This window comes from Bactrocera oleae, chromosome 6 (genome assembly GCF_042242935.1).
Source record: "Bactrocera oleae isolate idBacOlea1 chromosome 6, idBacOlea1, whole genome shotgun sequence".
Taxonomy (NCBI): Eukaryota; Metazoa; Arthropoda; class Insecta; order Diptera; family Tephritidae; genus Bactrocera; species Bactrocera oleae.
In genome coordinates this window covers 23,210,687-23,235,731 of record NC_091540.1, presented here as the reverse complement: position 1 = coordinate 23,235,731, position 25,045 = coordinate 23,210,687, and the positions used below count along the sequence as shown (strand labels likewise).

The 25,045-nt window shown below is 38.3% G+C and overlaps 2 protein-coding genes across 2 annotated transcripts; one reads left to right on the top strand and one right to left on the bottom strand.

Annotated features, from left to right (window-relative positions):
- Window positions 1-4,617: 4,617 nt before the first annotated feature.
- On the bottom strand, window positions 4,618-5,315 carry LOC138857879 (uncharacterized). Its single transcript, XM_070111918.1, has one exon. It carries the CDS (start codon window positions 5,307-5,309, stop codon window positions 4,707-4,709), a length of 603 nt encoding a protein of 200 aa, XP_069968019.1. The 5' UTR covers window positions 5,310-5,315; the 3' UTR covers window positions 4,618-4,706.
- Window positions 5,316-22,863: 17,548 nt separating this feature from the next.
- Window positions 22,864-24,741, top strand: LOC138857854 (uncharacterized). The gene has a single exon (XM_070111796.1). It carries the CDS (start codon window positions 23,637-23,639, stop codon window positions 24,252-24,254), a length of 618 nt encoding a protein of 205 aa, XP_069967897.1. The 5' UTR covers window positions 22,864-23,636; the 3' UTR covers window positions 24,255-24,741.
- The last annotated feature ends 304 nt before the right edge of the window (window positions 24,742-25,045 follow it).

Below are 25,045 nucleotides of genomic sequence, written 5' to 3'. Positions count from 1 at the left end.
GCGCAAATTGGTAAATTGCTGAATTTCAGCAAATTTGTTACTTTTCGGAAGTAAAAAGTACACAACTATCAGCAAAATGGACTTCGAACAAAATTCTATGAACGGGTAATTTTTCCGAAATGCACTGGTTGGATGAACATGGTAAAACGGCAGTAACCTTAAAATCTACATTTGGCGCAAATTGGTAACTTGATGAATTTCATCAAATTTGTTACCTTTCGGAAGTAAAATGTAGACAACTATAAGCAAAACGGACTTTGAACCAAATTATATGAACGAGTAATTTTTCCGAAATGCACTGGTTGTATGAACATGGTAAAATGCCAGTAACCTGAAAATCTAAATTTGGCGCAAATTGGTAAATTGCTGAATTTCAGCAAATGTGTTACCTTTCGGAAGTAAAATGTACACAACTATCAGCAAAATGGACTTTGAACCAAATTCTATGAACGAGAAATTTATCCGAACTGCACTGGTTGTATGAACATGGTAAAACGGCAGTAACCTTAAAATCTACATTTGGCGCAAATTGGTAAATTGATGAATTTCAGCAAATGTGTTACCCATCGGAAGTAAAATGTACACAACTATCAGCAAAATGGACTTTGAACCAAAATATATGAACCAGTAATTTTTCCGAAATGCACTGGTTGCATGAACATGGTAAAACGGCAGTAACCTTAAAATCTAAATTTTGCGCAAATTGGTAAATTGACGCATTTCAGCAAATTTGTTACTTTTCGGAAGTAAAATGTACACAACTATCAGCAAAATGGACTTTGAACCAAATTATATGAACGAGTAATTTATCCGAAATGCACTGGTTATATGAACATGGTAAAATGCCAGTAACCTGAAAATCTAAATTTGGCGCAAATTGGTAAATTGCTGAATTTCAGCAAATGTGTTACCTTTCGGAAGTAAACTGTAAACAACTATCAGCAAAATGGACTTTGAACCAAATTCTATGAACGAGTAATTTATCCGAATTACACTTGTAGTATGAACATGGTAAAACGGCAGTAACCTTAAAATCTACATTTGGCGCAAATTGGTAAATTGATGAATTTCAGCAAATGTGTTACCCATCGGAAGTAAAATGTACCCAACTATTAGCAAAATGGACTTTGAACCAAATTCTATGAACGAGTAATTTATCCGAAATGCACTGGTTGTATGAACATGGTGAAATGGCAGTAACCTTAAAATCTACATTTGGCGCAAATTGGTAAATTGATGAATTTCAGCAAATTTGTTACTTTTCGGAAGTAAAATGTAGACAACTATCAGCAAAATGGACTTTGAACCAAATTCTATGAACGAGAAATTTATCCGAAATGCCCTGGTTGTATGAACATGGTAAAATGCCAGTAACCTTAAAATCTAAATTTGGCGCAAATTGGTAAATTGCTGAATTTCAGCAAATGATTTACCTTTTGGAAGTAAAAAGTACACAACTATTAGCAAAATGGACTTTGAACGAAATTCTATGAACGAGTAGTTTTTCCGAAATGCACTGGTTGGATGAACATGGTAAAACGGCAGTAACCTTAAAATCTACATTTGGCGCTTATTGGTAAATTGATGAATTTCAGCAAATGTGTTACTTTCGGAAGTAAAATGTAGACAACTATAAGCAAAATGGACTTTGAACCAAATTTTATGAACGAGTAATTTATCCGAAATGCACTGGTTGTATGAACATGGTAAAATGGCAGTAACCTGAAAATCTAAATTTGGCGCAAATTAGTAAATTGCAGAATTTCAGCAAATGTGTTACCTTTTGGAAGTAAAAAGTACACAACTATTAGCAAAATGGACTTTGAACGAAATTCTATGAACGAGTAATTTTTCCGAAATGCACTGGTTGGATAAACATGGTAAAACGGCAGTAACCTTAAAATCTAAATGTGGCGCAAATTGGTAAATTGATGAATTTCAGCAAATGTGTTACCTTTCGGAAGTAAATTGTACACAACTATCAGCAAAATGGACTTTGAACAAAATTCTATGAACGAGAAATTTATCCGGAATACACTGGTAGTATGAACATGGTGAAATGACAGTAACCTTAAAATCTACATTTGGCGCAAATTGGTAAATTGATGAATTTCAGCAAATGTGTTACCCATCGGAAGTAAAATGTACACAACTATCAGCAAAATGGACTTTGAACCAAACTTTATGAACGAGTAATTTATCCGAAATGCACTGGTTGTATGAACATGGTAAAATGCCAGTAACCTGAAAATCTAAATTTGGCGCAAATTGGTAAATTGCTGAATTTCAGCAAATGTGTTACCTTTCGGAAGTAAAATATACACAACTATCAGCAAAATGGACTTTGAACCAAATTCTATGAACGAGTAATTTATCCGAAATACACTGGTAGTATGAACATGGTAAAATGCCAGTAACCTGAAAATCTAAATTTGGCGCAAATTGGTAAATTGCTGAATTTCAGCAAATGTGTTACTTTTCGGAAGTAAAATGTACACAACTATCAGCAAAATGGACTTTGAACCAAATTATATGAACGAGAAATTTATCCGAAATACACTGGTAGTATGAACATGGTGAAACGGCAGTAACCTTAAAATCTAAATTTGGCGCAAATTGGTAAATTGCTGAATTTCAGCAAATGTGTTACCTTTTGTAAATAAAGAGTACACAACTATTAGCAAAATGGACTTTGAACGAAATTCTATGAACGAGTAATTTTTCCGAAATGCACTGGTTGTATGAACATGGTAAAATGCCAGTAACCTGAAAATCTAAATTTGGCGCAAATTGGTAAATTGCTGAATTTCAGCAAATGTGTTACCTTTCGGAAGTAAAATGTACACACCTATCAGCAAAATGGACTTTGAACCAAATTCTATGAACGAGAAATTTATCCGAAATACACTGGTAATATGAACATGTTGAAATGGCAGTAACCTTAAAATCTACATTTGGCGCAAATTGGTAAATTGATGAATTCAGCAAATTTGTTACTTTTCGGAAGTAAAATGTATACAACTATCAGCAAAATGGACTTTGAACGAAATTCTATAAACGAGTAATTTTTCCGAAATGCACTGGTTGGATGAACATGGTAAAACGGCAGTAACCTTAAAATCTACATTTGGCGCAAATTGGTAAATTGATGAATTTCATCAAATTTGTTACCTTTCGGAAGTAAAATGTAGACAACTATAAGCAAAACGGACTTTGAACCGAATTATATGAACGAGTAATTTTTCCGAAATGCACTGGTTGTATGAACATGGTAAAATGCCAGTAACCTGAAAATCTAAATTTGGCGCAAATTGGTAAATTGCTGAATTTCAGCAAATGTGTTACCTTTCGGAAGTAAAATGTACACAACTATCAGCAAAATGGACTTTGAACCAAATTCTATGAACGAGAAATTTATCCGAACTGCACTGGTTGTATGAACATGGTAAAACGGCAGTAACCTTAAAATCTACATTTGGCGCAAATTGGTAAATTGATGAATTTCAGCAAATGTGTTACCCATCGGAAGTAAAATGTACACAACTATCAGCAAAATGGACTTTGAACCAAAATATATGAACCAGTAATTTTTCCGAAATGCACTGGTTGCATGAACATGGTAAAACGGCAGTAACCTTAAAATCTAAATTTTGCGCAAATTGGTAAATTGATGCATTTCAGCAAATTTGTTACTTTTCGGAAGTAAAATGTACACAACTATCAGCAAAATGGACTTTGAACCAAATTATATGAACGAGTAATTTATCCGAAATGCACTGGTTGTATGAACATGGTAAAATGCCAGTAACCTGAAAATCTAAATATGGCGCAAATTGGTAAATTGCTGAATTTCAGCAAATGTGTTACCTTTCGGAAGTAAAATGTAGACAACTATCAGCAAAATGGACTTTGAACCAAATTCTATGAACGAGAAATTTATCCGAAATACACTGGTAGTATGAACATGGTGAAATTGCAGTAACCTTAAAATCTACATTTGGCGCAAATTGGTAAATTGATGCATTTCAGCAAATTTGTTACTTTTCGGAAGTAAAATGTGCACAACTATCGGCAAAATGGACTTTGAACCAAATTCTATGAACAAGTAATTTTTTCGAAATGCACTGGTGTGATGAACATGGTAAAACGGCAATAACCTTAAAATCTACTTTTGGCTCAAATTGGTAAATTGATGAATTTCAGCAAATTTGTTACTTTTCGGAAGTAAAATGTACACAACTATCAGCAAAATGGACTTTGAACCAAATTCTATGAACGAGAAATTTATCCGAAATGCACTGGTTGTATGAACATGGTGAAATGGCAGTAACCTTAAAATCTACATAAATAGTTCGATTACGCACTCACCTTTTTTCACTTGTTGGCACTGTTCCGTAACAAAAAAACCAAACGGACACGGTCACGGCTTATGTCGAAAATATACGGGCGCAAAAAAGGGGGCGGAAAAGTGGCACGTCTTGTTCGCTTGAAATGCTAACGAAAAAGGAAAGATTTTGTCCTCTGTTAGCCCCTTCTTAGTGTTGAGTTGTGTAGTGTTGTGGTGTGATGTGATGGGTATGTGTGAGTGGTCTGAGTGGTGTGATGTCTGTTGTGGATCGTGTTGATGTGGTGTGTTGGCGCGCAGTGGCGTGTATGGAGGGGGGAGGCGTAACTCATCTAGCCATCCCGGCCCCCCTAGGCGAATTCTAGCCTAGCAATCGCTGTAGTTGCTGCAGCGTAGCAACAACACTGCTGAGGCCAGTGGAGCGGCGGTATGTTGGCCTGGGCTGCCGACGCCGCGTTGACGCCTCCTGTCGCCTCGGTCTGGATGGAGGTGGAGCTGCCTGTCTTCGGTTGTGCTCCGGATGGCTGCTCTGCTGCGATCTGCGGCTTGGGGCGAGTTGTCGCCCGACGGCCCGCTTTGGGGTGCGATGCAGCATAGTATGGTGCTGTCTATGGCACAGTTGGCAGAGCGTAACCGACGTACACTCCGGAGTCGTGTGGACCGTAGACAAACAGTTGAGGCAGTGCCCGTGCGCTTGGGCAACCTGCTGACGTTGTAGTGGCTGCATGCTTCGGAAAATGCTGCAGTGTTGCAGCCGGTGTGTGCGTCGACACAGTGGGCATCGGCTGCGTTGCGGCACCGTTGCCGGTGCTGATGAAGGTGTCAGTGGTCGCGCGCCATTACGGGGAGCGGTTGCAGGAACGATTGCCGCTGCGGTTCGTGGTGTTGGAGTTGCCCCAGGGCGTGGCACATTGATGGCGGACCTCACAGCTGGCGTTGGTGTTGCTGCCATATCTACTTCCATATTGATCTGTATGAAGAAGTTGGAATGATTATACATTTGTTGCATGTAAATTTATGGCGAATGTGCCACGGTATGTGTCAGGAATGGATCGTCACTTTGATCGATCATTGCGGTTAGAATGGTTGGTTTATAACAGTTTTGTCATTTGCGGGTTTATTGGTTATTTATACGACTAATTCATTTGCGTCGCGGTAATATCGGCGGATTGGTTGTTATTTGCGATTTTGTCATTAGATACGGTTGGCAGAAAACATAATTTCACGAGCGGTCTTGTCAGCGTTCCGCTTTGAGTACGGAGATCAACTACTCGTATATGACCGTCGGAACCGTAATATAGTTTTTCTATGCGGCCAAGCCGCCATTCTGTGGGGGGTAGACTATCATCGTGTATGATAACACAGTCTCCAAGCTTTGGTGCCTTTTCTGGAGTTTTCCATCGGTACCTTTTATGAAGGTCCTTGATGTACTCTTCCTTCCATCGGCGGCTGAAATCATGATGGAGAATTTTGATTCTTTCCCATCGATTTAATAGGGATAGCGACCCCACGCCTGGCTCAGGTATGGCCAGAATGGGTGCTCCTTTAAGAAAATGCCCTGGAGTTAGGGCTGTGAAGTCGGAGGGATCTTGCGAGAGTGTTGTGAGTGGCCGTGAATTGAGAACGGCTTCAATTCGGGTTAATAAGGTAGTGAATTCTTCATAATTCAATTTATAATTTCCAGCTACTTTTTTGAAGTGGGATTTGAAGCTTTTTACAGCTGATTCCCATAAACCACCCATATGAGGAGCGCTTGGGGGGGTAAACTGCCAATTAATGCCTTGGGGAGCATACTTCTGAACAATTTCAGGTGATACTTGTTTAATAAAATCCACAAACTGTTTTTCAGTGGCTCTTTGAGCTCCAATGAAGGTTTTGCCGTTATCGCTCATTAGTTTTGAGGGGAAGCCGAGCAAATGCCGCGAGAAAAGCCTCCTTAGTCAGATTTGTACATAGCTCGAGGTGCACTGCTTTTGTCGTGAAACAGACAAAGATAGCCACATAGCCTTTCATTATGGTGGGCGACCTTAGCATGGACGCCTTTATTTGAAAAGGCCAAGCAAAATCGACACCTGTGACTGTGAAAGGCAGAGTGAAGTTACAGCGTTCCGGAGGAAGTGCTGCCATAATCTGCGTTCGCAACTTCTGCTTATGCCGAGTGCAGATCTTGCACATGAAAATGCATTTTTTTATTTGGGGCTTAAGTCGGGGAATATAGAACTCTTGGCGGACTATATGTTGCATTAGGCGATGTTCTGCGTGGAGCATAAGTAAGTGGATATAATTGAGGAGTAAAGTGGCAAGTCGAGATTTCTCTGGTATGATTAGAGGATGGCGTTCATTATACGTGAGGCTTGAATTGGCAAGCCGACCATTCGCAGGAAGCAGACCTTTCGTGTCTAGGAATGGGTTAAGAACTAAGAGTGAACTCCTTTTGTCAATGGGTTTTGATTCTCTTAATAGTGTTATATCGCGGCTGAAGTAGCGCGTTTGAGTTGATGCGATTAGAGCGACCTTTGCCTTTTGCAATTCCAGGTGCGTCAATGTATCGCATTGGGGGTACTCTGAGGGAACTCCCTTAACTTTAATTTTAAGTCGCTCTATGAACTTTAACATATAGGCGATTACTCTGAGGGCTCGGGAGAACGATGAAAATCGCTCAAGGATGTCAGTATCCTCCACTACTGTGTGAAAGGAGTCGATCTTTCGACTTTCGGGGGCTATTATATTGCGCATGGGCGATTGTGGCCAAGAATCGGGAGATTCTGTTAACCATCGGGGGCCATTCCACCAGAGGGTGGTGGTGGCGAGATGCAGGGGTTTGCATCCTCTTGTACCTAGATCAGCAGGATTGTCAGCACTGGCTAGATGTCGCCAAGTGGCTGATCCCACTAGGTCAAGTATTTGAGACGTTCGAATAGCAATGTACGTCTTCCATGCATGTGGTGGTTTTTCCAACCAGGCTAGAACAATTTCAGAATCGGACCAGAGACACAATCTATGTTTCTTCATGTTTAAATGGGTCTGCGCCATGGAAGCTAATTTTGCGAGTAGTAGCGCGCCACAGAGCTCAAGTCGAGGTAGACTTAGCGTTTTTAAAGGAGCCACCTTTGCTTTTGCTACTAATAAGTGGCTTGTGGTCGCGGTATCGCTTTGTGTGCGCACATAGATAGTGGCACAGTATACCTTCTCCGAGGCATCACAGAAGCCGTGTATTTCGACTTTGTGTTCGGGGAAATAGTTTACCCATCGAGGGATTTGTATCTGGGAAATGTCTTCCAGATTGTTTGCAAACTGGGACCATTTTTCTAAGCGAAGAGGTTTCACTTGTTCGTCGCAGTCGGTTCCGTCTAGCCATAATTCTTGTATCAAGATTTTCGCTTGTATCATAATTGGCGAAAGCCATCCTGCGGGGTCGAAAAGTTTTGCCACAGAGGATAAAACTTAGCGTTTTGTTATGGCGGATAATGCTGATATTGACTCTGTAGTGTATGAAAACTGGTCAGATATCGCGTTCCATTGGATCCCCAGAGTTTTTGTTGTACTTTCCTTTTCGAATTTAAGGAAATTAGTGTCCAAGAGATTTTCTTTAGGTATGTCCTTTAAGATATTAGGGTGGTTCGCCGTTATCTTTTTTAACGGAAACCCTGCGGTTTTGAGGGCTTGTGTCACTTGTGCTAGTGACTCGTATGCTTGTTGAAGACTGTGACTTCCAGACAGAATATCGTCTACATACGTTTGTGTTTTTAACACCTGGGTTGCCAGAGGAAACTCTGACTTGGTGTTTTCTGCCAATTCGTGCAGTGTTCGAATGGCTAAATATGGGGCACAGTTGACGCCAAAGGTAACTGTTTTCAATTTATAGTCGCGTAGTGGACTATTGGGAGATTTTCGGAAAATAATTCGCTGAAAATCTTGATCGTCTTTATGTACGACTATTTGTCTATACATTTTTTCGACGTCTCCGTTAAATACGTATTTGAATATACGCCAATTTAAAATTAGTAGCATTAAATCTGGTTGGAGCGTGGGTCCCGTAAATAGAATATCATTTAGGGAATTCCCCGAGCTAGTAGATCTTGATGCATTAAAAACAACTCTTACTTTAGTTGTTTTTTTGTCTGGCTTTACTACTGCGTGATGAGGCAAGTAAAATGAGTAATATTTGCCATTTGTGATTTTTTCGCATGGGCTTACTTCCTCCATTTGGTCTAAATGGAGATATTCTTCTAACACGCCATCGTATTCTGGCTTAAGCTCACCTTTTTTAAGTAAGTTTTTTTCCATACTTAAAAACTGCTGTATTGCAGAGGTGCGAGAGTGACCTAGGGCGAGTGTGTTAGGAAATTGTTGTTTTAGTGGTAGTCGTACGACATACCGACCATTATCTGATCTAGTAGTTGTGGCTTTGTAAAAGTCTTCACAATACTGATCTTCAGGGGTTGTGATTGATATGGGAGGGAGTTCTTCTAACTCCCAAAATTTTTTCAATTGTGAATTGAGGTATTCGTTTGAGATTTCCTCAATCTGAGTGGTCATGGTGGTAACTGGTTCCGAAACTAGTCCACTTGGGACCCACCCAAAAATAGTATTTTGTGCCAATAGTGTATTCGAAATTTTCTCAATACCTTCGAGTATTATCTGTGGTATGAAATCGCTGCCTAATAGAAGGTCTATTTGAGCGGGAGTGTTGCAGTTGGGATCTGCTAGCTTTAGGTGTGAAACCTTTTGCCAATGCTTGCTATTTATGTGATAGCTTGGAAGCATATTTGTAAGTTGCGGTAAGACTATAGCTTCTGCTTGTATGTGCTTATCCGCTTGGGGGGAAATTAGGGTAATGGGGCAGATTTTATTAGAGTTTTGAACTACTCTTCCGCCCATTCCTGTAATTTCAAAGTTGGCTTGTTTTGTTGGCAGTTGTAGCCTATTTTGAGCCCTAGACGCTATGAAAGATCGTTGTGATCCTTGGTCTATTAAGGCCCTAAGTTTAAACAGCTCTCCTCGGTGTTCGATGGAGACGACTGCTGTGGGTAGTAGTACCCTACTTTGGTTTTCGCTGTGTAGCGTTTGGGTTTTTAATGCCTTTGAGCAGCATGGTGCTTCTTGGCAATTATCGGGATTTCGCACTTCGGGATTTGCTGTTGCAACTAAACCCGTGGCTCTTTTTGTATTTGCGTTGTTTGGGGGTGAGCTGGAGAATGTGCTGTAATGCAGCATTGAATGATGGCGTTTATGACAATAAACGCAATTAAATTTGCTTTCGCACTCTTTAAGTGTATGTGCATGTGATAGGCAATTTGTACAAAGCCTTTTCGTTTTTATAAAATTGTTTCGATCGAAAATATTCATCTTTTTGAATCTCTCGCAAGATTTGAGCTTATGCCCCCCTGTACATAGTTCGCATGACATTTGCTTGTACTGTTCGGATGTGAACGTTTGATTTCTTAAAAAACTTCTGTTTAAATTGTTGCTGCTACTGGCTTGGGGTCTGTGGAAGCTTCTATTTAGGTCGTGTTGAACGGTTTTCGTACTGACCATTTTTTTATCTACCCTTTCTGCTATTTCGTATTGGGTTATTAAAAAGTCTTTCATCTGTTGCCACGTTGGGCATTTTTTTCGAGATGAGAGCGATTGCTCCCACAAAAGTACCGATTTTTCTGGTAAAGCGGCGGTGCATATATTTACCAGTATTGGGTCCCAGCTGTCTGTGGGAATATTTTGTGTCGATAAAACCGACAAACAATTTGAAACAGTGGATTGAAGTTTGATAAATTCTTCACTAGTTTCCCTTTGAATTTTTGGCAAGTTCATTAATATCGATATTTGTTTATCGACCAATATTCTTTCGTTTTCGAATCTTGATTTAAGAGCTTCCCAAGCCAGATTGAAATTATCGTCATTTAGTGCGAACTGTTTGACTATGACGCCTGCTTGACCTTTTGTTTTGTATCGGAGGTGATACAATTTTTGCGCATTTTTTAATTTTGGGTGGTTTATGTAAACGGCAGTAAACATGTCTCGGAAGGACGGCCATTGTTCATAACCACCATAAAAGATTTCTGTGTCACATGCGGGCACCTTGAGATGGATGCCCGAACTTGCCTCTTGGCATTGTACTTGTGGCAGCTCTACTCGCTGATTTGGAGTAGGCGCAATTGCTTTTATTAGCTTAAGTTGATCGAAAATCATTGCTTTAGTTTCTTCGAATTGGTCTAAGCAGTTTTCGTATTTTGCGTAAGCCGAAGATTTGAAATTTTCCGGTAGATCTGAGTCGTCAGATTCTACAATTGCGTCATATGCAGCTTGGAGACGTGACCAAAAATTGTCAAGATTGTCTTTTTTGATTTCTAATACCGATTCAGAATTGTCTTGAATCGGAGAAGAAGAAAATCGAGTGCAGTATCTTATTAATCTGTCACTCTCAGCAAAGAATTTACTGTATGTTATGTCTTTCCCCCTTTTTTGCTTTGTAGCACCTTGCTTTGAGCGTGTAGCTTCTGCAGGTGTACATGGACTTCTTTCGTCAGAAATCATTTTTGTAACTTTTAGCAACTGAGTTGTTTTAGAATCTTTCGAGTCTGAGCTCATTTAAGAGATGTGCCGAAATAAAATAAAATATTTTCACTGTAAGAAATATTTGTATTTGAAACCTCTTTTAAGAAAATAAGGTTTATTGTTGTTTTTTGAAAATATTAACAAATTAATAACTTTTTTAAACTCGTATGAGTACCTAACTCTTTTATGATAATAAGAGTTTTTATTTAATGAAATGAAGATATTACGCGTATTTCGTGGTTTATCGTTTTTTTTTTTCCTTTAATATTATTTAATTGATTAATATTAAACGCAAATGTTTTTTATTATTACTTTTATTTGTAAGTATTATGTGTCCGTAATTCCTATAGGCAATACCTATAAGCGGATCAGCTGATACATATGTACTTGACGTTATGCGCAATTGAGAGCTCGTCTTAGAGATCAATGCACTTTGTACATATGTACATATGTATTTATGTAATATAATATATTATGTTTAAATATTTTTGCGCAATCCTGCTTGTTTTTGTTGGTCAAAGAACAAGGGGTATTGCGAATATGTGCCAATGTGGACTTAGAATATTATATGTATGTATATATGCAATCCTACTTGTTTTTGTTTAACAAGAACAAGGGGTATTGCGGAATATTTGCCAATGTGGACTTTGAAGCGAAGTATTAACGTATTTTTGTATACCTGAGCGTGTATATATGTACGCAGTGCGAAAGGACTGCGAAAAGGAAAAAATATACCGCAGGTATTCTTGTAAATGTATGTATATCACGTAATATATTTGTGCGGAATATAGTTATTCAAACAAAATTTATGTATATATGTATGTATATAAATTTTTAGTGATATATGTATGTATATATTTATATATGTTGAATATGATATGTATATGTATGTTAAAATTTATTTTGTACGTTTTCGCTTTTGTTGGTTGTTTTTTTTTTTTTTTTGCTTTTGATTTGCCTTTGCTTATTTTACGCAATCCTGCTTATACTTGAATAAGTATAAGGGGTATTGCTGAAAATTGGTGCAAGTAAATACTTGAATTGTTTAGTTTTAGAGATATTTTTGTGTATTTGAACACAACTGTAAGCAGTTAGGCAATCAAAAGTTCGTTGGATATATATTTTTTACCAAACTGTTTTATCTGTAAGCGGTATTTCGGTTTTTACCGGAAAATAAACCGAAATATAGAAACAGTTTGGTAACCGCTCTTTTTTGTTATTGCCTTTATTAAGACGGATTTTTGTAAAAAATAAACCGCAAAGGCATAAATTTAAACATACATATAATTAGTGGATATATACATATACTAAATGGAATCGATACGACTCACTTTGGGTTTTCCGCCAAGGGTTTTGGGGATAATATTTTATATATGTGCCTGTGTGTGTGCCTTTCGTTGGTTTTTCCCACTCCTTTGCTGCTTAGCTGCGGTGGGTGACTTTGGTGAGCTGGTGTGGTTGTTGTTGCTAGCTGGTATGGTTTTTTATTTATTTAGTTCGCGCCCGTTCTGTCTTTTTATGTAAGTATTTTTGTTGTTTTTTGTTGAAACTCGCTCCCGTACTTAATTTGTTAATATTTCGCGCACGTTGTTGGTTTTACTGGTTTTTTTTTTTTTTGTTATGTATATATGTATGTTTGTGTCCCTTCACTTCACCTCACTTCTCTCTTGTGTATATATATATATATGGTATTTTTTTTTGTCACTCTTTTGTTGTCTGTATATATATATATGTTTGTGTCACTGCACTGCACAGCACTATATGTGTTTGTTTCTTTTTTTTTTTTTTTTTTTTTTTTTTTTATATCGTGTGTATAGAAACGTTTACCCACTTTTGTTTTTTTTTTTTTTTTTTTTTTTCTCACAGCACTTTTTTTTGTTTCTCACATTAATTATATAATATTTATTTTTTTTTTTCGAATTTATGATTTTTTTTTTTTTTCACTCCATAGTGCCGCTCACTATGGCTCGAAGGACCAATAAATAGTTCGATTACGCACTCACCTTTTTTCACTTGTTGGCACTGTTCCGTAACAAAAAAACCAAACGGACACGGTCACGGCTGATGTCGAAAATATACGGGCGCAAAAAAGGGGGCGGAAAAGTGGCACGTCTTGTTCGCTTGAAATGCTAACGAAAAAGGAAAGATTTTGTCCTCTGTTAGCCCCTTTTTAGTTTTGAGTTGTGTAGTGTTGTGGTGTGATGTGATGTGTATGTGTGGGTGGTCTGAGTGGTGTGATGTCGGTTGTGGATCGTGTTGATGTGGTGTATTGGCGCGCAGTGGCGTGTATGGAGGGGGGAGGCGTAACTCATCTAGCCACTGAAAATCTAAATTTGGCGCAAATTAGTAAATTGCTGAATTTCAGCAAATGTGTTACCTTTTGGAAGTAAAAAGTACACAACTATTAGCAAAATGGACTTTGAACGAAATTCTATGAACGAGTAATTTTTCCGAAATGCACTGGTTGGATAAACATGGTAAAACGGCAGTAACCTTAAAATCTAAACGTGGCGCAAAATGGTAAATTGATGAATTTCAGCAAATGTGTTACCTTTCGGAAGTAAATTGTACACAACTATCAGCAAAATGGACTTTGAACAAAATTCTATGAACGAGAAATTTATCCGAAATACACTGGTAGTATGAACATGGTGAAATGGCAGTAACCTTAAAATCTACATTTGGCGCAAATTGGTAAATTGATGAATTTCAGCAAATGTGTTACCCATCGGAAGTAAAATGTACACAACTATCAGCAAAATGGACTTTGAACCAAATTATATGAACGAGTAATTTTTCCGAAATGCACTGGTTGGATGAACATGGTAAAACGGCAGTAACCTTAAAATCTAAATTTGGCGCAAATTGGTAAATTGATGCATTTCAGCAAATTTGTTACTTTTCGGAAGTAAAATGTACACAACTATCAGCAAAATGGACTTTGAACGAAATCCTATGAACGAGAAATTTATCCGAAATGCACTGGTTGTATGAACATGGTAAAACGGCAGTAACCTTAAAATCTACATTTGGCGCAAATTGGTAAATTGATGAATTTCAGCAAAGGTGTTACCCATCGGAAGTAAAATGTACACAACTATTAGCAAAATGGACTTTGAACCAAATTCTATGAACGAGTAATTTATCCGAAATGCACTGGTTGGATGAACATGGTAAAACGGCAGTAACCTTAAAATCTACATTTGGCGCAAATTGGTAAATTGATGCATTTCAACAAATTTGTTACCTTTCGTAAGTAAATTGTACACAACTATCAGCAAAATGGACTTTGAACAAAATTCTATGAACGAGAAATTTATCCGAAATACACTGGTAGTATGAACATGGTGAAATGGCAGTAACCTTAAAATCTACATTTGGCGCAAATTGGTAAATTGCTGAATTTCAGCAAATGTGTTACCCATCGGAAGTAAAATGTACACAACTATCAGCAAAATGGACTTTGAACCAAATTATATGAACGAGTAATTTTTCCGACATGCACTGGTTGGATGAACATGGTAAAACGGCAGTAACCTTAAAATCTAAATTTGGCGCAAATTGGTAAATTGATGTATTTCAGCAAATTTGTTACTTTTCGGAAGTAAAATGTACACAACTATCAGCAAAATGGACTTTGAACGAAATTATATGAACGAGTAATTTATCCGAAATGCACTGGTTGTATGAACATGGTAAAATGCCAGTAACCTGAAAATCTAAATTTGGCGCAAATTGGTAAATTGCTGAATTTCAGCAAATGTGTTACCTTTCGGAAGTAAAATGTACACAACTATCAGCAAAATGGACTTTGAACCAAATTCTATGAACGAGTAATTTATCCGAAATACACTGGTAGTATGAACATGGTAAAATGCCAGTAACCTTAAAATCTACTTTTGGCGCAAATTGGTAAATTGCTGAATTTCAGCAAATTTGTTACTTTTCGGAAGTAAAATGTACACAACTATCAGCAAAATGGACTTTGAACAAAATCCTATGAACGAGAAATTTATCCGAAATGCACTGGTTGTATGAACATGGTAAAACGGCAGTAACCTTAAAATCTACATTTGGCGCAAATTGGTAAATTGCTGAATTTCAGCAAATTTGTTACTTTTCGGAAGTAAAATGTACACAACTATTAGCAAAATGGACTTTGAACCAAATTCTATGAACGAGTAATTTATCCGAAATGCACTGGTTGTATGAACATGGTGAAACGGCAGTAACCTTAAAATCTAAATTTGGCGCAAATTGATGCATTTCAGCAAATTCGTTACTTTTCGGAGGTAAAATGTACACAACTATCAGCAAAATGGAATTTGAACGAAATTCTATGAACGAGTAATTTTTCCGAAATGCCCTGGTTGTATGAACATGGTGAAATGGCAGTAACCTTAAAATCTACATTTGGCGCAAATTGGTAAATTGCTGAATTTCAGCAAATTTGTTACTTTTCGGAAGTAAAATGTACACAACTATCAGCAAAATGGACTTTGAACGAAATCCTATAAACGAGAAATTTATCCGAAATGCACTGGTTGTATGAACATGGTAAAACGGCAGTAACCTTAAAATATACATTTGGCGCAAATTGGTAAATTGATGCATTTCAGCAAATTTGTTACTTTTCGGAAGTAAAATGTACACAACTATCAGTGGCTAAATGAGTTAAGCTTCCCGCCCCGAAAAACACAACACACCACTCACAAGACAACACTGGCACACATCCCACACCTGGAAACATCAAAACACCTATACACCACACAACACATACAAATGCATTACACTATTGGAAGCAGCCGCATACACACACACAGTAGGATCTCTACACAACAAAACAGTACAAAAATATCTGTCCGCGAAGCGGAAAAATTCTTTCTCTCAGCGATTGTCGTCGAAAAAACACCGGACTTGTCTTTGGCGCGTAACCGCATTTTCTTCATTTTTTTTTATATTCTTTTAATTACCTCTCCACTGGTATGCGACCAGGGAGTGATTGCGTGAAGATAATCTCGTCATAATTATTAATAAATAAACAGTTTTGTAAACATTTCCAAACCGGAAAAATATACAATTTTTTATTTTACATACGCTGAATTATATAGTGGCAAGTAAGTGGTGAACTTAACATTGGTCCTTCGAGCCATTCCGAATGGCACTATAGTGAAAAAAAAAATTTTAGTAAAAATAAGGGTGGAAAACCTTAAAAAATTGGTGGTGTTAACATTGGTGGTGATTGGTGGTGACAAACAACTAAAATAAAAAATAAAATATATATATGAAAAGTGCTTAAAAGTGATTTACATATGTATATATAAACGGAGAAGCCAACAACAAAGTGTACTGAAAAAAAAAAAAAGAAACAAAAAAAAAAAAAAAGAAAAAAAAAAAGTGCAGTGACCACAACAGCAAAAATATATATATATATATACATATGCTTTGGTGCAAAAAAAAGTGCAGTGACCACAACAACAAAAAATTTATATATATACACATATGCTTTTGGTGCATAATATAACAGTGCAGTGACAAAAAAAAAAAAAAAAAACGGGCGCGGAAAAACAAAATACAATAAAATAAAAACGGGCGCGAATTAAAACCCATATATATGTATATATACATATTAACATATCAAACGGGCGCGAAAGTAATTCAACAAAAACCAAGCAAAAACCCCAAGGAACAACCCAGGAAAGGATTGGATACACCTACAGGCATCCACATACAAGATACACATACAAGATACAGGCTATAGTCCCCAAAATCCCTTGACGGATATTCAAGTGAGTTGTATCGATTCCATTTTGTACCTCATTACTGCAGGGTATATGTATATTTATTACGGTTTACAAAAACGGTTGCCAAACTGTTGAATTTGCGGTATTTCGGGTTTTACCGAAAAAATTCCATACATATAATATACATATATATATTCTATATATATATATATAATATTTATATATATATATAAATAAATATATACACATTTATATATAAATATATACATATTTATTGCCTAGAAAAGCTTACCTTCGTGTATTTAACACAAAATATACCAAATCCCAAACACTATATATGATATATACATATATATGAAATTAAAGTACTCCACTTGCAAAAATATCCGGCAATACCCCTTATGCTTGATCAAGTAATAAGCAGGATTGCCTAAAACAAGTAAGCAAAGGCAAATAAAAAACACAAAAAAAAAACACATATACATATACCCACATAGCAACATATAACGAATAAAAAGAGATATAAGAACAATATTCTCAAAAAACAAAAAAAAATTAAAGAATTTCTTACCTGTATGCCACATCTCTAATTACATACATATTTACATATTTTGCACAATATATACCAAAATTTTTAGCACTTATAATTTTGAGCTCTTGCAAATATGTACATATTATGTATATATGTAATATTATTAACATATTATATTTAACTACAAGAAATAGAAGAGAGAGAAAGGCAAAGAAAATAAAAAATTAAATTTTTAAACATATAAAATATACGTACATTATTTTACTCTTTTACATACGTACATATTTACATTCATATACCGAGAGTGCATATTTACGAATCGTAGTGCACATAGGATAACTTTGTTGCTAATTACGTTTATGCGCTCTTTCGTAACGGAGAAACAACGTCCGCTCGTTTACATATATACTCATAAAAGTACGGGACATATTATTATACCCTACTAGGGTACCACTAAAAGTTAAAGAACTTAAAAAAGCGCATTCGAAAAAAAAAAAAAAACATTTTAAACGGTTCGGTAAAGAAAAAACGAATTCTTAAAAAAAAAAAAAAAATTATTATTTATAATTCTATAAATAAATAAATAACAATAATAAAAAATTGTGAACAATATTATATACATTGCTTCTATACAATTTAATTTATTATATTCCAAAGTCCAATTTGGCACATACTCGGCAATACCCCTTGTTGTTTGGCAAACAAAAACAAGCAGGATTGCGTACAAATACAATTCTATAATATTATTCAATATAATTTTTCTTATTAATATAAAAGAGATTACGCGTTACAATTACGAATTTCGCTTAAATTTAATCAGTTTACACTGAGAGAAATCATTTTATTAATTGAACTTTTTTAAATGAACGCAGATTCTAAAGATTCTAAATCTACACAACTACTAAAAGTACCAAAAATGATTTCGGACGAAAAAAGTCCATGTACACCTGCAGAAGCTACACGCTCAAAGCAAGGTGCTACAAAACAAAAAAGGGGGAAAGACATTACATACAGTAAATTCTTTGCTGAGAGTGACAGATTAATAAGATACTGCACTCGATTTTCTTCTTCTCCGATTCAAGACAATTCTGAATCGGTATTAGAAATCAAAAAAGACAATCTTGACAATTTTTGGTCACGTCTCCAAGCTGCATATGACGCAATTGTAGAATCTGACGACTCAGATCTACCGGAAAATTTCAAATCTTCGGCTTACGCAAAATACGAAAACTGCTTAGACCAATTCGAAGAAACTAAAGCAATGATTTTCGATCAACTTAAGCTAATAAAAGCAATTGCGCCTACTCCAAATCAGCGAGTAGAGCTGCCACAAGTACAATGCCAAGAGGCAAGTTCGGGCATCCATCTCAAGGTGCCCGCATGTGACACAGAAATCTTTCATGGTGGTTATGAACAATGGCCGTCCTTCCGAGACATGTTTACTGCCGTTTACATAAACCACCCAAAATTAAAAAATGCGCAAAAATTGTATCACCTCCGATACAAAACAAAAGGTCAAGCAGGCGTCATAGTCAAACAGTTCGCACTAAATGACGATAATTTCAATCTGGCTTGGGAAGCTCTTAAATCTAGATATGAAAATGAAAGAATATTGGTCGATAAGCAAGTAACGATACTAATGAACTTGCCTAAGATTCAAAAGGAAACAAGTGAAGAGTTTCTAAAACTGCAATCCACTGTTTCTAACTGCTTGTCGGTTCTATCGACACAAAATATTTCCACAGACAGCTGGGACCCAATACTGGTAAATATATGCACCGCCGCTTTACCAGAAAAATCGTTACTTTTGTGGGAGCAATCGCTCTCATCTCGAAAAAAATGCCCAACGTGGCAACAGATGAAAGACTTTTTAATAACCCAATACGAAATCGCAGAAAGGGTAGATAAAAAAATGGTCAGAACGAAAACCGTGCAACACGACCTAAATAGAAGCTTCCACAGACCCATCCGAACAGTACAAACAAACGTCATGCGAACTATGTACAGGGGGGCATAAGCTCAAATCTTGCGAGAGATTCAAAAAATTGAATATTATCGACCGGAACAATTTTGTAAAAACAAAGAGACTTTGTACAAACTGCTTGTCACATGCGCATACACTTAAAGAGTGCGAAAGCAAATTTAATTGCGTTTATTGCCATAAACGACATCATTCTATGCTTCATTATAACAATTTTTCCAGCTCACCCCCAAACAGCGCAAATATGAAAAGAGCCACGGGTTTAGTTGCAACAGCAAATCCCGAAGTGCGAAATCCCGATAATTGCCAAGAAGCACCATGCTGCTCAAAGGCATTAAAAACTCAAACGCTACACAGCGAAAACCAAAGTAGGGTACTACTACCAACAGCAGTCGTCTCCATCGAACACCGAGGAGAACTGTTTAAACTTAGGGCCTTAATAGACCAAGGATCACAACGATCTTTCATAGCGTCTAGGGCTCAAAATAGGCTACAACTGCCAACAAAACAAGCCAACTTTGAAATTACAGGAATGGGCGGAAGAGTAGTTCAAAACTCTAATAAAATCTGCCCCATTACCCTAATTTCCCCCCAAGCGGATAAGCACATACAAGCAGAAGCTATAGTCTTACCGCAACTTACAAATATGCTTCCAAGCTATCACATAAATAGCAAGCATTGGCAAAAGGTTTCACACCTAAAGCTAGCAGATCCCAACTGCAACACTCCCGCTCAAATAGACCTTCTATTAGGAAGCGATCTCATACCACAGATTATACTCGAAGGTATTGAGAAAATTTCAAATACACTTCTGGCACAAAATACTATTTTTGGGTGGATCCTAAGTGGACTAGTTTCGGAACCAGTTACCACCATGACCACTCAGGTTGAGGAAATCTCAAACGAATACCTCAATTCACAATTAAAGAAATTTTGGGAGTTAGAAGAACTCCCCCCCATATCAATCGCAACCCCTGAAGATCAGTATTGTGAAGACTTTTACAAAGCCACAACTACTAGATCAGATAATGGTCGGTATGTCGTACGACTACCACTAAAACAACAATTTCCCAACACAATCGCCTTAGGTCACTCTCGCACCTCTGCTATACAGCAGTTTTTAAGTATGGAAAAAAACTTACTTAAAAAAGGTGAGCTTAAGCCAGAATACGATGGCGTGTTGGAAGAATACCTCCATTTAGACCACATGGAGGAAGTAAGCCCATGCGAAAAAATCGTAAATGGCAAATATTATTCATTTTACTTGCCTCATCACGCAGTAGTAAAGCCAGACAAAAAAACAACTAAAGTAAGAGTTGTCTTTAATGCATCAAGATCCACCAGCTCGGGGAATTCCCTAAATGATATTCTATTTACGGGACCCACGCTCCAACCAGATTTAATGCTTCTAATTTTAAATTGGCGTATATTCAAATACGTATTTAACGGAGACGTCGAAAAAATGTATAGACAAATAGTCGTACATAAAGACGATCAAGATTTTCAGCGAATTATTTTCCGAAAATCTCCCAATAGTCCACTACGCGACTATAAACTTAAAACAGTTACCTTTGGCGTCAACTGTGCTCCATATTTAGCCATTTGAACACTCCACGAACTGGCAGAAAACACAAAGTCAGAATTTCCTCTGGCAACCAAAGTGTTAAAAACACAAACATATGTAGACGATATCTTGTCTGGAAGTCACAGTCTTCCACAAGCATACGAGTCACTCTCACAAGTGGTAAAAGCCCTCAAAACCGCAGGGTTTCCGTTGAAAAAGATAACGGCGAATCACCCTAATATATTAAAAAATATACCGCATGAAAATTTGTTAGATACTAATTTCCTTAAATTCGAAAAGGAAAGTACAACAAAAACCCTGGGGATCCAATGGAATGCGATATCTGACCAGTTTTCATACACGACAGAGTCAATATCTGCATTATCCGCCATAACAAAGCGACAAATTCTATCCTCTGTGGCAAAACTTTTCGACCCCGCAGGATGGCTTTCGCCAATTATGATACAAGCCAAAATCCTAATACAAGAATTATGGTTAGATGGAACCGACTGGGACGAACAAGTAAAACCACTTCGTTTAGAAAAGTGGTCCCAGTTTGCGAGCAATCTAAATGATATCTCACAGATACAAATCCCACGATGGGTAAATTATGCCCCAGAGCACAAAGTCGAACTACACGGCTTCTGTGACGCTTCTGAAAAGGCATATTGCGCAACTATATATGTTCGCACACAAAGCGACACTGCGACCACATGCCACTTACTAGTAGCAAAAGCAAAAGTGCCTCCTTTAAAAACAATAAGTCTACCACGACTTGAATTATGTGGAGCGCTATTACTAGCCAAACTAGTGTCCATCGTACAAACGCATTTAAACATGGCACAATATAAATTATATCTATGGTCCGATTCCGAAATCGTATTAGCATGGTTAGAAAAACCACCACATGCATGGAAGACGTATATTTCGAACCGAACGTCTCAAATACTTGACCTAGTAGGATCAGCCACTTGGCGACATGTAGCCAGTGCTGACAATCCTGCTGATCTAGGGACAAGAGGGTGCAAACCCCTGCACCTTGTCACCACCACCCTCTGGTGGAATGGCCCCCGATGGTTAACAGAATCTCCTGATTCTTGGCCACAATCGCCCATGCGCAATATAATAGCCCCAGAAAGTCGAAAAATCGACTCCTTTCACGCAACATCGCAGGATAATGACATCCTTGAGCGATTTTCCTCGTATCCCCGAGCCCTCAGGGTAATCGCTTACATGCTCAAGTTCATAGAGCGACTCAAAATTAAACTTAAGGGAGTAACTTCATTACACTCCCAATGCGATACAGTGACGCACCTAGACTTACAAAAAGCAAAGGTCGCTCTTATCGCATCTACGCAAGCGCGTTATTTCAGCCGAGAAATATTATTACTAAGAGAATCGAAGCCGATAGATAAAAAGAGCTCACTCTTAGTCTTAAATCCATTCATTGATACGAAAGGAGTACTCCGTGCGAATGGTCGGCTTGCCAATTCCAGCCTGACGTATAACGAACGTCATCCCATAGTTATCCCAGAGAAATCGCAACTTGCCACCTTATACCTTCACTATGTCCACGCGCTTTTGCTACACGCAGAACATCGCCTCATGCAACAAATAGTCCGTCAAGAGTTTTATATTCCAAGACTCAAGCCCAAAATAAAGAAATGCATTTTCATGTGCAAGATCTGCACTATGCATAAGCAGAAGATGCGAACGCAGATTATGGCAGCACTTCCACCGGAACGCTGTAACTTCGCTCTGCCTTTCACCATTACAGGTGTCGACTTTGCTGGGCCTTTTCAGATAAAGGCATCCATGTTAAGGTCTCCCACCCTCATGAAAGGCTATGTGGCTGTCTTTGTCTGTTTTACGACAAAAGCAGTACACCTCGAGCTATGTACGAATCTGACAAAGGAGGCTTTTCTCGCGGCATTTGCTCGCTTCGTCGGACGACGCGGTTTTCCGTCAAAACTCATGAGCGACAATGGCAAGACATTTATAGGAGCTCAAAGAGCCACAGAAAAACAGTTCGTGGACTTTGTTAGGCAAGTCTCACCTGAAATTGTACAAAAATACGCTCACCAAGGTATTAACTGGCAGTTTATCCCTCCAAGCGCTCTTCATATGGGTGGTTTATGGGAATCAGCTGTAAAAAGCTTCAAATCCCACTTTAAAAAAGTAGCTGGAAACTACAAATTTAATTATGAAGAATTTACAACATTATTAATTCGCATTGAAGCCGTTCTCAATTCACGGCCACTAACGGCACTCTCGCAAGATCCCTCAGATCTCACAGCCCTAACTCCAGGGCACTTTCTAAAAGGAGCACCCATTCTGGCCATACCTGAGCCAGGCGTGGAGTCGCTATCCTTACAAAATAGATGGGAAAGAATTAAAATTCTCCATCATGATTTCAGCCGCCGATGGAAGGAGGAGTATATAAAGGACCTTCATAAAAGGTACCGCTGGAAAACTCCCGAAAAGGCGCCAAAGCTTGGAGATTTTGTCTTAATCCATGACGATTGTCTTCCCCCTACAGAATGGCGACTTGGTTGCATAGAGAAGCTGCATCATGGTTCCGACGGTCATATACGAGTAGTTGACCTCCGTACTCGAAACGGAACGCTAACCAGACCGCTCGTTAAACTATGCTTCCTGCCAATCTCAAATAATAGCGAAAACGCATGTAGTAAACCATCCGTTCAATAATACCTACAAGAAAAAAAAAATCGAAATATCCGTCTAAATAAAAAACCGCAAATATAATATGACAAATTACCATCATATACTAATAAAATAATGGGTAGACTAGTACGATCACCAAACCAAATAAAGTTGGTCACATATAGAAATATATCCATACTCTATACCACTGAATCGTATCTAAACACGCCTTTTTCTCCATACAGATAGATATGGATACAGAGATGCATTCCACCCCAACGCCAACAATGCGATCGGCCATCACGGTGCCTCGCCTTGGGATTATGCCAACCGCGGCGCCCCGAACACCAGCCGCAACTGCACCGTCAACCACCGCTCGTACTAGTATTCGAGCCTCCGCAGCCGTTCCGTCTCCACCAGAGGCGCCCCATAGCATCCGATGCCCCCTTTGTTGCCGTTCACACAAGTTGCAGCACTGTGGGCTCTTCAAGGGCATGTCGCCGACACAACGCCAGCAGGTTGCCCAGGCGCATGGGCATTGCAACAATTGTCTGGCGCATACACACACGACGCAGGAATGCGACTCCGGTGCTTTGTGCCAAATGTGTGGCAGGCAGCATCACACGTTGCTTCACCGTACTCCGAGGCGAGAGGTCAATCGGCAGCCTGCCCCACGAATCCGCGGTGCAAACCGACCGCAGCAAACCAATCGTGTGGCACGTCGCCGAAGAACGGCACCCCGATCGGAGTCCCGTCCATGGCGTCAGCACAACGTACCACCGACTAGGCGTAGGTCGCACTATCGTCGCACGTCCGGACTCAGCAACGTTGTGGCAACGTTGCAACAGCTACAGCGACTGCTAGGCTGAACATTCGCCTAGGGGGGCCGGGATGGCTAAATGAGTTAAGCTTCCCGCCCCGAAAAACACAACACACCACTCACAAGACAACACTGGCACACATCCCACACCTGGAAACATCAAAACACCTATACACCACACAACACATACAAATGCATTACACTATTGGAAGCAGCCGCATACACACACACAGTAGGATCTCTACACAACAAAACAGTACAAAAATATCTGTCCGCGAAGCGGAAAAATTCTTTCTCTCAGCGATTGTCGTCGAAAAAACACCGGACTTGTCTTTGGCGCGTAACCGCATTTTCTTCATTTTTTTTTATATTCTTTTAATTACCTCTCCACTGGTATGCGACCAGGGAGTGATTGCGTGAAGATAATCTCGTCATAATTATTAATAAATAAACAGTTTTGTAAACATTTCCAAACCGGAAAAATATACAATTTTTTAATTTACATACGCGGAATTATAAAGTGGCAAGTAAGTGGTGAACTTAACAATCAGCAAAATGGAATTTGAACGAAATTCTATGAACGAGTAATTTTTCCGAAATGCCCTGGTTGTATGAACATGGTGAAATGGCAGTAACCTTAAAATCTACATTTAGCGCAAATTGGTAAATTGCTGAATTTCAGCAAATTTGTTACTTTTCGGAAGTAAAATGTACACAACTATCAGCAAAATGGACTTTGAACGAAATCCTATAAACGAGAAATTTATCCGAAATGCACTGGTTGTATGAACATGGTAAAACGGCAGTAACCTTAAAATATACATTTGGCGCAAATTGGTA

Bases quoted from the DNA above. Each gene is read 5' to 3' on its own strand.
- LOC138857879 (XM_070111918.1), bottom strand. From the start codon at position 5,309: ATGGAAGTAGATATGGCAGCAACACCAACGCCAGCTGTGAGGTCCGCC.
- LOC138857854 (XM_070111796.1), top strand. From the start codon at position 23,637: ATGGATACAGAGATGCATTCCACCCCAACGCCAACAATGCGATCGGCC.